Genomic DNA, 15,767 nt, shown 5'->3' with positions numbered 1-15,767 from the left:
TGTGAGTAAAGCCGTAAACATTTTGGGAGAGTCCATATTCTGATAAGATAGTTGCTATAGATTGTGCCTGTTTATCCTCGGGGTCGTTAAGGTTGAAGTAGCCCAGCATTTTAAGATCTGTGATTACTCTTTAGTATTATTGGATAGGAGACTGGATAGGTCGTCCTCAAGGTACCTATAGGTCCAGGGGGTCTATATAGTAAATACATAGTGTTCTATTACTGGATACAGGAAGTTTGGCTGTAAGCAGTTCACAAGATTTGAATGATAATGGGCTTGCAAGTCTTAAGGCAGGGCTGGTTTTGGCTATAATGGCTAAACCACCTCCCCTGCTGTTGGGTCTATCCACTCGAAGTATCTGATAGTTATCTGGGATGGCCAGCATGAGGGCGGGGCCAGCTGCGGCATGTAGCCATGATTCAGTGACAGGAGGTCCAGTTTATTAGACGATAGATCGGCTTTTTCGGTAGCATGTGCCACTAGGGATCTTATGTTGATCAGGGCTCCAGAGATGGTCGTATTTTTTGGTTTTTGTCTGTTGGGTTGGCGGCTGGTTTGGTTAGTTATGGTGTGGGATGTTGGAGGATGGCAATGTGCTAAATTTAGATACTTGGGCATGGCCTCCTGGTCAGATCCAGCATATGAGGTATTGTTTGGGCCATGGGTATTAAGCATATGGTGTGTATTTAGGTTGATTGGTCCATTCTAGGCTCGTAGAGTGTGGCTAGTCTGGCTCAGAGTCTATTTCTATGTGCTGGCGGGCAAGGTGTAGATTTGATTAAGGTCATTGTTATGTAGAGTGGGATTAGTCGTAGGTATTGCCAGGTCTTTCCTGTCTGCATAGTGTGTGTTCTATTTCTCAGAAAAGTCTATCCAAGGTTAGCAGGCAAGTACAGTTGGTGGTGTGGGTTTGGGCGAGTTTAGGAGTCACCAAGTGGTCTAGGGTAGGTGGGGCAGTTAAGGGTCACAGAATAGGCTAATACAAAATATGCCAGGCAGCCTAAAATCACAGTGTAGTCTGATACAGTATACGGAGAGGTGACTTCAATTCACGGGGTGGACTAGTTCAAAATATGCAGGGCAACTTAGGTTCACAGAATAGGCTAATGCAATGTGTGCAAGGCAGCTTACATTCAGAGTGGGTAATTCAGTGAGTGCAGGGCAACTTAGGTTCACAGAATAGGCTAATGCAATGTGTGCAAGGCAGCTTACATTCAGAGTGGGTAATTCAGTGAGTGCAGGGCAACTTAGGTTCACAGAATAGGCTAATGCAATGTGTGCAAGGCAGTTACATTCAGAGTAGGGTAAGTAACTTGTGCAGCTGTCCTACCAGGCATGGGAGCAGTTTGTTATGCGTAGGGCACTATGGACTAAACACAGTTGGTTAGTCTGTGGCGAACTAGGCGAGTACAATTGGCAGTGCGAGGGACACGGTAAGTAAAAAGCACATTTTTAAGATAGCTCATTCATAGGCGCAAAGGCAGTTTGCTGTGTGTACGGCACGGTGGCCAAGATGTGATTTTTCAAAACATGTAGAGCTTTTGAGTGTTACAATTAACAGCGTGAAAGCCCAGTGGTAAAGAGTCAGTTAGCACAGCTAGTTTCAGAGTGTGAGAAGAGAATGTTAAAGTTCGAGGAGCTGTTGGGGAGGGTTACGGGGCAGGGTACTGCGGTTGGATCGCACCATTGAGGATTCCGAGTCACTTTCACGTAGCTTGCTGCGGGCGTGGATACAGACCTAGGATGTGTTCAGTAGGAGTGGCAGCAGATGGGTTGGTCTACACGCTGGCGGCATACAAACACAGGGAATATGGTGTTAAATAAACTAAGTGCAGGAGGAAGGTGGCGGACGCTCTCGGACAGACCGGTGACCTTAAATACCTGGCCTTAGAAGCACCAGGCCGGCTAGCGCCATCTGGCGACGCATGAAGCAGTAAATGCTGTGGATTGCCCAATCGGAGCCTACGAGAGCTGAAGCCTGTTGCTAGGCAGCGGGTACGCAGGCCTTGGCGGCAGCCATCTTAGGGTCAGTTACACATGTTTGTGCACACAAGTAAAACGAAGAACTGGGTCTCCCTTGGGTTGGTGTTTCCCTTCTATGGATCTCAGCACAGTGAGGCTCTAGTGGCTCCCTGCTATGTATCTCAGCACAGTGAGGCTCTAGTGATCTCTGGCGAGTCCCTTCTATGGATCTCAGCACAGTTAAGCTCTAGTGATCTCTGCTGGGCTGGAGCGTCCCTTGTATGGATCCCAGCACAGTGAGGCTCTAGTGGGTCCCTGCTATGCATCTCAGCACAGTTAAGCTCTAGTGATCTCTGCTGGGCTGGAGCGTCCCTTGTATGGATCCCAGCACAGTGAGGCTCTAGTAATCTCTGGGGAGTCGCTTCTATGGATCTAGCACAGTGAGGCTCTAGTGATCTCTGGGGATTCCCTTCTATGGATCTCCGTACAGTGAGGCTCTAGTGATCTCTGGGGAGTACCTTCTATAGATTCAGCACAGTGAGGCTCTAGTGATCTCTGGTGAGTCCCTTCTATGGATCTCCGTACAGTGAGGCTCTAGTGATCTCCGGAGAGTCCCTGGCATGTGTCACAGCACAGTGAGGCTCTAGTGATCTCTGGAGAGTTCCTTCTTTGGATCTCAGCACATTGAGGCTCTAGTGATCGCTGGAGAGTCCCTGGCATGTCTCAGTACAGTGAGGATCTAGTGATCTCTGGGGGAGTCCCTGGCATGTCTCAGTACAGTTAGGCTCTAGTGATCTCTGCTGGGCTGGAGCGTCCCTTGTATGGATCTTAGCACAGTGAGGCTCTCGTGATCTCTGGAGAGTTCCTTCTATGGATCTCAGCACAGTGAGGCTCTAGTGATCTCTGGGGAGTCCTTTCTATGCACTGATTGATCAACTGGTTCCAACAATAGCAGCTGTTATAGATGTGAAGGCAAATATAGTTTGCAAACTCCTCTACCATTTTATTTGGCTTGTTTAAATCCACCTTGTACCATTTCTTAAGCACAAAATGAGCAGTCACAAAAGTAGAACTGAACCATGTGAGATTTTTGTGACTGATCCCAGCACGTCTGCTGTCTCAAAGGGTGCTGCTGGCCATTGGAGTTAAGTATTCCTGACTGGACTATTGCTTTAGCAGCATTAATGTAAAATAGTTGCATGAACTGCCTAGTGTCCTGGATTGTGTTGTGCAAGTTTTCTTTCTTGGCCTCAATAAATATCACCTTGGTTTTGAAATCCTTGTACTTGCTACCAGTGAAGCCTTTGACACTGTGAGCCACAACATCTTGATCACCCGTCTCCTTGATACCCTTGGCATCACGGATCAGGCTCTGCTCTGGCTATCCGCCTTCCTCTTGGACTGACCTTCCCAGGTTGATCTTGGGTCCTCTTCTCTATCACTCTCTACATGTGGTGTTCCCAGGGGATCTATCCTCTCACCCTGATTTTTCAATGTCTATCTGGCCCTCTTGGCCCAACTGATCTCTACTTTTTCCTCTAACTTTCAAAGTTCTGTGGATGACGCGCAGCTCTCCTTCAGGCTACACTTGGCCTCCTCCTCGCTCATCCCTGACTGTATTTCAGCTGTTCAGACATGGAGCGCCTCTAATGATCTCTGCCTTAATGACAGTAAGACAAAGATCCTTCTCATTGGGACCCTTGCTCCCGCTTTTCCCCTTTCACTCTGGCCGGCCTCACTGGGCCCTGCTCACTCGCCCTCTTGTGAGGCAATAAACCTTGGTCATCTTCGATTCCACTCTCTCCACACATCACAGATGTCTCTAAAAAGTCCCTTTTCCAACTACACCCCCCTCAGAGGCATTCCACCTTGTTTCACATTCCCCCAGAAGCTCACGGTCTCCAGAGCCCTGGTTCTTGATTGTTTTAGCCTCTTTCTCAATCTTTCAATCTTTCTAACTCTACCTTCCGCAACTCATCCAAAACAGGACCGCACAAGACTTATCCTTGGCCTCATGCCCGAGGACCACATCTCTCGAGCTCTGAAATCCCTCCACTGGCCCCTCCCTGTGGCTGCAAGGATCAGGTTCAAGACCCTCTGCACTGTTCACAAGGCCTTCTGGGGCCGGAGCCCGTACTATCTACAATGATCTCTTCCTAAGTACCTCCGTCCAGAGCCCTTTGCTCGTCTACCTCCAATTCTCGGTGGGTGAGTCGCTTCTCCAAGCAGAGACTGGGTGGTAGATCTTTCCTCGGCAGTTGCCTCCCTCCGCCTTGAGCCAGATCTCGTTAGGTTCTGGATGCTTCTCAAGACCTTACTTTCCTCTTCCTTCTCTCTGCCTCTCCCCTGCTAACCTTTCCCCACCTCCTTTTGTCTCTGCCTTCCCTCTGCTACCCTTTCCTACTTCTGCCCCCTGCCCAGTCCATAAACGTGCCTTTGGGCCCTCCTGCAGTGCCACCTGGCCTTCTTGCACTTCACGGGCATGTTCCCTTTGGAGGCCCTGCCTTCCTGCACTTGACTAGGGCACTGTTCCACTGGGTGCACTTCTCCCGCTGCCTCCACCCATGCGCTTCTTGTCTGTGCATTTGCACAATTCAAAAGATACTAGACCTAGTAAGATTGTTTGTCTTGTCCTCCCCCTCCCTGGTTGCGTCTTGAAACACTTGTGTATAGGCGCAATATAAATAATCAATCTTATGCCTAACTTGGCTATCGATTAGCGCGTGCCTTTCTGCCAACGTAGATGCTCTACCACCTGTCCTGATTCCTTTGCTCGGCCGCACATGTTGTCGAGGATCACAGTGAGACAGTTCATGATTCAACGTTGCCAGGAGAACTTGGATATTGTCAACAGAGGAAGCAAAAGTTATAAGAGGGAGGGAAGACAAGGATGAGGAGAAAAGGGATTCACCCTAGTTCCTAGAAGCAGAACACAGTACCTTATTCAAGGAAGAAGCTAGTGCCACGGCAGTTGTTCATGGTAGTTTCCTGCAGACCCACGGTTCCTGGTGCTTCGGTCATGGAGACGAGAAGGACGTCTGGAGGGGTCTGCACTACTCAGGGATGAAGCCAGCAGCAGCAGCGACGGTGAATAAAAGGTGCGCTCCTTTTAAAAACAGGAGGGGGATCTTCAGATGGCTATCTGGACCACTAGAGCAGTGTGCCGTGATTTTGACCACAAAGAGGATCCGCTCTCTGTGGAAGATGAGCTGGTTGACCCCACCAAGCTCAAGGGAAGAAGACTCCGGACTGGATCTTCTCTGGTCGTCGAAGGGTAGATGGCTCAGGACTGCAGCAGGGCTTCACCGGGATGGGGTAGTTGCAGCAGCCGTCTTCTCCGCTTCTCTTCGGTTCCTTGTAGTTCCAGTGGCGACTCTGACTTCCAGCCCAAGAGTGCTGCCTTTTATGCGAAAATCCCCCATTCACACAGCCTGGCTGTCAATCACGCAGCAGGGAGGTTGTCCAGCCCGGACAACCACCTCAGCCAATCATGGCAAAGCGCGACTTGGGTTTTCTAGGATACCCTGTGCAGGGGGTGACTATACCCCTCCATCACATTCAGCCCACCTAGACACCCAGGCACCTAGAGGAGGGCTTCTTAGCAGAAGCCCGCCAAAAGACCGTGAAAGAAGGCAAACCTGGTTTGCCGCGCAAAGTAAAACACAAGAAGGACTTTAACAAAAAGAAATGGCGAATAAAACTGACCGGAGCCAAAAGAGTATTTGGTCAAGCAGGTTTATGTTCGAGGCTAATATAATAGCCTAAAACAATACCACGTTTATATAGTATAATCGCGGTAGAAAAGTTAGGGTAGATACCACTGCCACCAGCCAAGTCTAAATGTTAAAAGAGCAAAACTATGTTATGTTGAAACATTTCTATAGCGCTAAAACCCTAAGGCATCCAAGCGCTCCTTCACAAGCAGAAAAATAAGGTCAGTGAGGATAAACGAAGATAGAATTAAATGAACAGTTCTGTTTTTAGGAGCTTCCGAAATGCCAGATGGTTTCTTTCAGCTCTGAGCACCAGTGGTAGGTTGTTCCAAGCCTTAGCCACGAGCACCGGGAAGGAACGTCCATTACCGCGGGCTCTTTGTCCTAGCCACATGCAGACATAGAGTGGATGTGGAGCGAAGGTTTCTTGCAGGTTGGTAAACCGAAATTTTGTCCTTTAGTTTGGGGCTGTCCCATAGATGCATTTGTGACGGAGTGTTAACGTTTTAAAGGAAATGCTCTAGGATGTATAGATAGAAAAGGGCTAAGGATCAACCCTTTCCAATACTCCATGTAAGATGGGGTGTACTGGATCTGTGGTTATTTGACTATGTAAAGTTAATGGCAACTTTACCCTTTCGTGGGGGGACAGTAGTCAGCCCCAGAAATGGAGTCGGTGGGAAGTCTAAAGGACAACCCTGTGTCACTGCACTGAAGGTGCTGTGTAACACACAAGAGTGGGACTACTGAAGTGGTGTACTCCAGAGTCCACAATCACAAAAACAGATGAAATACACATGGCAAAACACAGGTAAGAGTGGGGGAAAAAGCTCACACTCTTACCAAGTGGAAAAAATAAACTCCAGAAATCCAGCAAAGCTGCTGAGGGACTCACTAGGTAAGGGAAATTAGCCATTAAATGAGAATTCTCCCTAACACTACTTAAGACAGCACTGAAGAAAACAGCAAATTGTTCAGCCGAAGCGATAGGATGGATAATGTCATTCCTTCAAAATAGGACATCTAGAGTAAACTCGGGAAACTTGTTCTCCTTATAAAACGAAATCACCTATGGGGTCCCACAGGGAGCCAGTATGTCCCCGCTCCTATTCAATCTGTATCTTAGGTTTCTCTGCACAGTCTTGGATAACATCAACACATTTTTCACCAACTATGCTGATGACACTCAGCTGGTAATCGAATTAAGCGGAGACCATCAGAAAGGCAACAAGCAACTATCCATGGTATACAACACTGTAGAGCAGTGGATGGATACGAACTGGATGTGCCTTAACGCAACCAGAAAGAAAGCTCCATCTTTCATATAGCGCCTTCATGATAAGATACCCATATTCAAGTTTTGGGAAAGGTCAAGACTCTTGTGGTGATGCTGGAAGCATCACTGGATCAGAAGCTCAAACCCAATACATTAAAAAAAAAAATGCTCATACCATCTTCGACTGCTAAAAGCCATAAGACCCTATCTATCGAAGAACGGCGCTACAATCGCAAGAGCCACCATTTGGTCACGTCTTCACTACGGCAATGCGCTTATTTTAGGATCTAATAAACAATGCTTCCATGCCTATCAAGTTATACAAAACAATGCAGTAAGAATTGTAAAACAGAAAATCAGCATATCAGTTAAGCAAGAAAAGAACTGCATTGGTTAAAAGTTGAGGAAAGAGTTCAATTTAAGTCCCTCACACTGGTACACATGTATCTTCGGAAAAGCCCCAGCCTATCTTAAAGCTAAGCTCACCTTATATGTGCCCAACAGAAAGTTAAGATCGGCTGATCAAGGCATGATCGCAGTGGCAACCCACAGACGCAAAAACGGAGCAGGCAAGTCCTTCCCTGTCTCAGCGGCTGGCCTATGGAACAACCTTCCTGTCTATTAAAGACTGGAAACAAATTATCTGCATTTTCGCAAACTACTGAAAACACACATCTTTATGTAAAGGCTAGTATTTGAATCGCGCCCCGCTCAGCTATTTTTTGTTTTAATGTCCTGTGGTATTTGTTCCGCACCTGTCCTTTCGTGTTCATGTATCTGCGCCCCAAAGCTTGAGAGGTACCGGCGCAATATAAATAAATAAAAAATAAAAATAGCTTTCAAAGTCTTTGATACCATCACCTACAGTTAAAGGAGGGGGTACAGCCCCATTTATTTACGGTAATCCTATATCACGGTCCCGCATTCATTCCCTTTAAAGTGCAGCAGTGTTCGTCTCGTCCACACGGGTGCAAGCGGTTTCAGTCTCGCCTCCGGGGCATGGATAATGGTCCCCCATTGCCCCACCCCAGCTGAAGATATAATTATGTGTAAGAAACCGAGAGCAAGAGTCCTGCACAGGAGAGGCAGGAGGGGTAGACCAGACTGGTTCCCTCTGAGGATGTACACAGAATAATCGGATACCAACAGTGTCTGAGCAGACTTCTGTTAGCACTAAGGAATGGGAGTAGACCTGTGTGTCTAGACATTGGGTTATGGAAAAGGATCCAATACTTCTAAATAACTTGTAAGAGTTCAGCAGGAACAGAACGGTGACCGCCTCCTGAAAGGGGACCGTGCACTGCCAATATGGCAATACAGAGACTTCCCAGAGGAAAGGAGATTGCCTGCTGGAAGATCTTTCAGCCAACACTCGACAAATTGTATAAGCACAAGATAGGACAATTAAAATAAAACAAATCTTTACAGAAATATCCAGGGAAAGAACAAGAAGTCCAGGTACATGAGATTCAAGCCAGAATAGAGGGAGAAAGCATGAGTTGAGAGACTGTCTACTGTTCACTTGTTCCTTGCCTGCCTGCAGAGGAGCAGGGTGAACTGCGTGCATAGAGCACAGTGCTGCAGGGCAAAAACACTGCAACAAAGGGGGTTCAACAGGAATGTGCAGTTTAAAGGAAGCGTTTGGAAAACCTGATCAATGGAAGAGCAAGGTCCACTTCCAGGCAAACACCCTGGGCTGAAGCAGACTCGCATCTGAAAGTAATCTGCTTCCTACCGTCGAGGAAAGTGAAAGCAAAATAGCACAGCCTATAGCATTTCTGGGGATTGTTTTAAAACTGATGAATAGTGCCACATTATACGAAACCTTGGCGGCTGAATTACTTCTTCCTGAGGGAAATAACATTGAATAATTTTATGCTGAGAATGACGCTGAAGGCCTGGATCAGCGTTTAGTTTTACATGCGGGTAAGGCAGTCCTCAGGGGGGGCAAACATCAGCCGAGCTGCAGCATACATGAGTGTGAATGTCCAATGAGCCTCCCGGAGAAGGTCTGGCGTCTGGAGCAGGCCCATGAATGCAAGAACTCTCAGAAAAGCTTAAGAGACCTGTGATTAGCAGGAAACTTGGTAAAGGCCCACTTGACAGAGAAAGCGGCCCGAGCAATCGAACATAAAAGCAATATTTCTATGGGAAAGGCAACAAAGGCAATAAATTGCTAGCTGCAAAAACTACAAAAATGCTCTACACGCAATTGTATCCTTGCCCTTGGACATAGACAGGGCCTTAGAGTCACTTCAGAGTCAGAGAAACTGGCATTAGTGGAGGACTTTTTTTGAGAGGCGGGCCCAAGATCCCTGAAAAGCCAGAGAAGAGGGGTCAGTTTTGATAGCTGCTCACTTCCCAAAGGTCACCAGAGAAGCTCGAGAAATGCTTGACGCCTAATAACTGAATTGGAGGTCCGACAGGCTATCCGTGCCCTGTGGACAAGGAAAGCACCCGATCCTGATGGCTTCTCTAACCTGTTTTACAAGACCTTTATTCAATTGGTGATGCCGCACCTCACCAAATGATAGAACTCGTTCTTGAGAACAGGATTAGTTTCGGAGTCTGGCTGTCGACGACCACGCTGATTCTGAAACCAGTAAACTAGTTCTGCATTGCATATTGACAGATTGACCTGCTTAAGGATAAAAAAATGTACAGCAAGATGATTGCATCAGGATTGATGGAGGTCCTCCCAGTGGTAATGGACCGCGATCAAACATGCTCCATAGTGGACAGGGGGGCACAGGATAATATTGGGAGTAGTTGATCTATTTGCATTGCGATCTCAAATTCCTGAGCACTTCGTGAGATTATCACTGGATGCACATAAAGCTTTTGATAGCATGAGCTGGGAATATTTCCAAGTGCTACTTGAACTGTTTTATTTTGGGCTGATTTCTTTACATTTATTTGTATTTCTTTTTTTCCTCTCGATACATCATAGCCAATTTTAAATGGTGCCAAAATAAATGTTGGCGGCCAATGGGGCGCCTCTAATCTTGCTTGAAAGGGGCACGAGACAAGCTTCCAATTATCATCCCTGATATTCCCCCTAGCAATTGTGCTGGTAGCCCAGCATATTCGCTGAAACCCTTTGATCCAGGATATCTTACTGGAGCTCCCCCCACCAAATAGCATTATATGCAGGTGAAATACTTTGCTTTCTCAAAAATCCTCTTACCTGAACTGACATCCATGGTTGATGACTTTGGAGTGATATCTGGTTTCCGCATACACCAGGACATATCTGTTAACGTTAATATTTCCGAGACCCAGGCAAATCTGGCGGCTGTTAAGTAAAGTTCCCAGTTTATATCGATGTGGAAGGAGATTGCCTACCTGGGCATAAAATTCACCCTAACATGAGACCTTGGCTAGAGCGAACATACCTGATCTCTTGAGAGGGTGCAAGGACCAGTTCACACCTCCTGGTTGTTAAAATGACCCTGGTGCCAAAATTATTCTGTGTTCCGGGCCCTCGCGATCCAAAGCGAAGGAACTGGAGGAGCTCCAGGAATCAATTGGAAAATGTATTTGGACCCATAAATCCCCCCTAGTTCCTCAATGTTTTAACTGGGTCAAAGGGAGGGTGAGGGTAGTGGGGGCGTCGTATCCTTGAGTCGGTGTTTTCTGGCTAAGCATTTAGCCTTGATAGACTGTGAAAAGGGCGAGTACCAGGAATTCCACGGGCCTAGAAATCACAATGCATGAACGTAGAAGAACTAAACCAATCTCACAATGCTATAAACCTTTGGAAGCCGTAGAATAAGGGGAGACCCTGCCCTACATGCCTAAATGGGAGCAGGAATTGGGACAGGACAAAACCAGATACGCTACCACGAGTCTCGGGGTAAGAGCCCACAGGAGCTCAAGTGTATGTTGATTAAAGAGGGGGCCATCAAATTGTTTCCATTGGTATATGGCCCCCACCCCGTGAGGCAGCACACAATTAATCATATGGGCCCAGACCACTGTTAGCACAAAAGTGGTCAAAGGGCAGACCTGGCCCATATGTGTTGGGGCTGTCCTATGATATAAATATATTGGAAGGAAATCCTGGCAAAAATAAGACCTCACAGGTTATCTGTTGCCCCTTAATCCAGAGGTGGTGATCCTAGGTGGCGCTCCAGAGGATGGCTCCTGTCCTAGATCGGGCTTGAGGGTGGAGCTAACCTATCTTTTTATGGCAGCAAGAATAACGCAGGCCAGATTCTGTAAGACTCAGCAGAGCCACATATTGGCATACTGATGGATAAAAGTATAGGAGAGACTAGCCATGGAAAGGATCTCAGTGCTGGTGTCAACTTAATACACCCACGTATGGGCACCCTTCGTAGAATATGTAATGGACAGAGTCTGCTCTACACAGGCTGCAGCTGTTGAGGAACCAGTCTCCAGGGTAGCTGGATAGCTGAGCTGGGGTGGGAGTTGCAAGAGTGCAACAGCAACTGGGAAATCACATAACCCTCCATGTAGGGGACTCTGGTCTGTGACAAATCCTTGGATGTTGTCCCTTCTCCCATAGGCGGGGACCCTTCCCATGGAGCCAGGGTGGTGCGGCCACAGTCCACTGATCGTGGAGGATCAACCCTTATGTGGTGCGGGGCGACACCACAGGAGAGACACAGTATACCTTCACCCTACACAGGATCATGTACTTGTGTAAGGTAGATCCTTCCTCCTCCTTAACAAGTACTGGGATGAGGAAGAGTAGGGACTACCCATCTGAAATGTGTAAGAAGACTGGGATGAAGAATATCTGGAACCCAGTAAATGATGATTGTGTTGGTACTTGTGTGCAGGCACGTTATAAATGCTATATATCATATCGAGACGAAGAGGTGCAGAGTGCTAAAGGTTCTCCCCTCCTCCACCCAACACACCTCGCAGAACCAGCAGGAGCAGTCTAGTCAATGTGGACAATTTGTTTCTATGGATGCTACAAAATGCATAGGACTCGTGGTTATGACAAACCCTCACTGGAGGACGAGGACCCCTCCTAGGAGGAACCGCAAAGTACAGCAATACAGGGGGAGAGGTAATTCGGGTTGGGACGCTGCAGGAAGAGCAGTGCAGTCAAGGCGCAGTCTGCCGTGGGAAAGAAAACAGAGAAGAAGACTGAAGTCTCGGGACGTTTTCAAATGCTCCGAGCTCCAAGAGCTAAGGAAGCAGGAGAGCCATGTGAAGGAAAGCTGCCCCTTTGAAGCCGCTGCAGACTGGAGGGCAGCGTGGAAGAGCGGTGGAACCAATTGGCAGTGCACCCGTGTCACAAAAGCCCCAGGACCACCACGTACTGGAGAAAAGGCTAGGGGAATGTGCAGAGAGCAGCAAGCCACTGGGAGAGAAGTTGTCGTGCACAAGATAACTTGAGGTCTAGGGTCTGAGACCCCAAACAAAGACAATTTAAAGGGTAGGAAAGCGGGAGCAGTGCTGATCAGTCCCAGTACCTGGTCGAAAGCAAGCCAGGAAGATAAATATTAAGAGAAGACTAAGACGTAAGAGAAGCATCATCCCTCTTCTTTAAAATCGCCAATTAAGAGAAAGAAGAAAAGACTTGCCAATATGGGTCAAAGACCGTCGCCAAAGAAGCAGAGAAACCATGGGGATGGAGTCCTACCTTCTGGTGCTTGTGGACATTGGAGGAAAACCAGGGGAAGGTGAAACCCCTATTTGGAACTGTTATTACACTGGCCAGAGGGAGAGTGTCATCCTTCTGGACCCAGCAGAGACATTTCATTTTCTTTAGTTTTTCAAGTGTTGGACAGAAGTATGCTTTGACACAGCGGTGGCCATTTTTGTTTTGGACATTCTGAAGGTCCCATTCGTTATTTGAGGCAGGGGAAACCCATCTTGACTTGAGGACAGTCACCCCCCCCCCCCCCCAATTTATTTTATTAAAAAGAAGTCTCTAGCAATCAACACATTAATTTTTTGTCAGTCTCATCCGTCTGCACCCTTTCAGGTCATAGGCTTGATGGCCGTAACTGTCTGAAAACCCTGTTTTATTTTTTGGTTTTTGGTGGGGTTAATTTGGTATTCACAAGTTATTGGGTAATTGTGATTGCTCGTGTTGTTTTTCAGAAGATTAGAAAATGCTATGAATAGTAAGCTTTTCCAAACTAATAGTAGCTCAATAGCCTATAATGGGAATGAAAGTAGGTCATTTTGCATTGTGAGCCGCAGCTAGTCTAGGTAGAGCTAGCTCCTAGTATTAAAGTGCTGGTGACATCAAGGTGACAGCTCGTGCTGGATTTACCTTACTTGGAATTTCTCTACAGCTTTGTCTCAACCCTGATTGTATGGAGAGCAGGCTCCCATATCTTCACGAACTACGTGCAGGGGGACTGTCCCTTGTTACTCGAGCAGTAATGCGACTTTATATCCATTCTTTGCTTTTGTCTGTCAGCATCTGGATGCCTTTTAGATGTGCCAGGTTGGTGGCATTGACCATGTTTTTCCTCTTTCCATGCACAATCGTTTATTTTTTATTTTCTAAATGTATGCTACCATTTTGAGAACCATATATTCAAAGTGACTATGCCAAGGGGTCCGAGACCTATGCTTTAGCCATCGTGCTTTAGTTGTTTTCCTGCCTTCTTGGCTCAGGAAGCCCCATATTAAGGGCATGCACTTTCGTGGAGTCCAGCGTGGGTTCCCGTGTCTGTGTGACTGGGTCAGGACTGGGTTTGGAAGCTGGGCAGATGCGGGGGCAGCGTGTACTGGCCTGCTAAGGCCCACTTACACCAAACTCTGCCAACAATGGCTCTAGCTGTATGCACTTGGATTTTCCCAGCGCGCACTCGCAAGGAAAGATTTCTCCTCAGAATGGGGTCATGGATGTGACACGCTGGTGGAAACCTAGGTTTGTCGCCAAGTGTTCAGTCCATTGTATGGCAATCTCTGCAGCGAGTGCTGGCTCCGTCTGATGGGCACTGCTGATCTCAGTGAGCGATCTCTTCACAGGGGGTGCTAGATTTGTGGGAGCAGGACCTGGACAATCTGCTTCCCTGGTCTCCGTTCATTAAGAGTTCTTGCGATTTTGTTTTTTTCATTTTAGTGCTATTTAGTGACCAGTTATCTAGTTTGACCTATTTTCTGTTCTTTATTTCAGGCAACAATGTTGGGAATTTCTGGGAACCTCAAGTGGCAGCTGGTGCCTGATAAGGGCATGGTGATCTACTTGCCGTACATTCCCCCGGGTTTCCTGCCTGTGGAGGCTGCATGGACCGTTCGCTTGGAAGGTGTGAAATAGCGCGTCGGTCTGCATCTGCTCCTCTGATTCGGAAGAGCACCGCTCGCAACGTGATTCCAAAGGTGGTGGTGCTTTTGGAAGTGATTGTGCTTCTCAAAGTACCTTTTGGGTTTGATCAGGTAATTTCTTGTCCAAGATTCCCTAAAGATTGCAGTGCTCTGATCCTCACGAGAGTAAAGGGACCAAACTTCAATCCAAAAGTCTCCTCAAAAATCCTGAACTTGAGCCGCGTCCAGAATGTGGCACTGAAATCTGAGGACCAAGGAAAGTCCCAACTGTGGAGTTTGTATCCTGGCCCCAGAGACGTGTCCTGAAGGAGTGCTGGACCAGCCTTACAGCCAGTGTATGAACTTGCACCCTTACAACCTCTAGACAGGTTGTATACACGACAAGGACTTTGATCTGTTTACAGAAGCGTTTAGTATGGATAACAACTTTTTTTTCCTCCACCATTTCAAATATATTCATAATGTCTGTTAGTTGACTACCTCTGTCTGCAGAAAATTAAAAAAGTAGTTCAGATTTAAGGGGGATTGAATGCTTTTCTCAGCAGTGCTTTGGTCATGTGATGGCCTACAGAATGTGAACCAATTGACACCCAGCAATACCAATTTTGCTGCACTGCATTTTTAGGTGAGTGGAGGAGTTGGGCTCCTTTTTGGTGCCAACTCTCCCGGCCTCTGGAAAAACAGATTTGTAGCTTTTTGTGGTAATCCTTGTGTGAATAGAACTCATTAAAGGCTTCCCACTGATGCAATTGCTCAATATGCCCCAGGTGAATACGTGCGATGGACACAAATGACCAGAAAGAATGCCCTACATGTTGATATGCAGTTGCTGTTTATGGCCCTGTACCCAAAACTGAAGGAGCAGAATGCAGGGAAATGACGTGCCCCTCGCATAGTGCTCCCAAATGACTTGCTTTCAGGAGGGGTTGGGGCTGTCTGTGGTGCAAGGGATCTGCAGCCAGGCTCTCCATGCACATGTGACTGGAGCAGTTCCGGCACTTCCCAGGTTACATGCTCTGTTTGCAGTGATTTGTGCTTCCATGCTAAGCCTAATGCCTAGGCTGTCTAGAATGGGTTCAGTGTAGGCTACGTGGGGCAGCCTTCCAATTCTGGAACCTTCAGCAACATGTCTGATCTGCAGCCATCCTGAAGTTCATCCTTTGAAGCACTTCACTTGTTGTGTACGCTCTTTACAAATTGACAATTACAATCCTTCAAATTCTTAGGCACCTTTTCCTGCATGCTGCAAATGTGCACAACCCCCCCCCCCCCCCCCCCCCTTGTGCATACTGTTCCTGGCTGCTGGTTGGGGCAATGTGAGGGACTATCCACTAGCATTGAGCCTTGGAAGATATCTGGAGAAGTCTACTCCTGCTGATACGCCTCCAACAACCCCCCCACCTCCCCCCAACCGGTGATCCCTGGGGTTGGTGGACCCACTCCAGGTGCTCCATGCATGGTGTTCACATGAGGGCAGTGGTGCATGGAAGTGCATGGCTTCCCGGCTCCTTGCTGTTGCTGCTGCAGTGTACCGAGTTTGTGTCTGCCTT

General features: G+C 47.5%; 1 protein-coding gene across 1 annotated transcript in view; it reads left to right on the top strand.

Annotated features, from left to right (window-relative positions):
* The window catches only part of FUCA1 (alpha-L-fucosidase 1), a 213,996-nt gene extending 199,260 nt beyond the window's left edge, over positions 1 to 14,736 (top strand). Inside the window, exon 8 of the mRNA XM_069622383.1 lies at positions 14,069 to 14,736. Coding sequence (XP_069478484.1) covers positions 14,069 to 14,209 — 141 coding nt within the window. The 3' untranslated portion in view covers positions 14,210 to 14,736. The remainder of the gene's footprint in view (positions 1 to 14,068) is intronic.
* Positions 14,737 to 15,767: the final 1,031 nt, after the last annotated feature.

Source organism: Ambystoma mexicanum, chromosome 11 (genome assembly GCF_040938575.1).
Source record: "Ambystoma mexicanum isolate Mex_15411 chromosome 11, UKY_AmexF1_1, whole genome shotgun sequence".
NCBI classification, from domain to species: domain Eukaryota; kingdom Metazoa; phylum Chordata; class Amphibia; order Caudata; family Ambystomatidae; genus Ambystoma; species Ambystoma mexicanum.
This window is presented reverse-complemented; position numbering and strand designations above follow the sequence as displayed.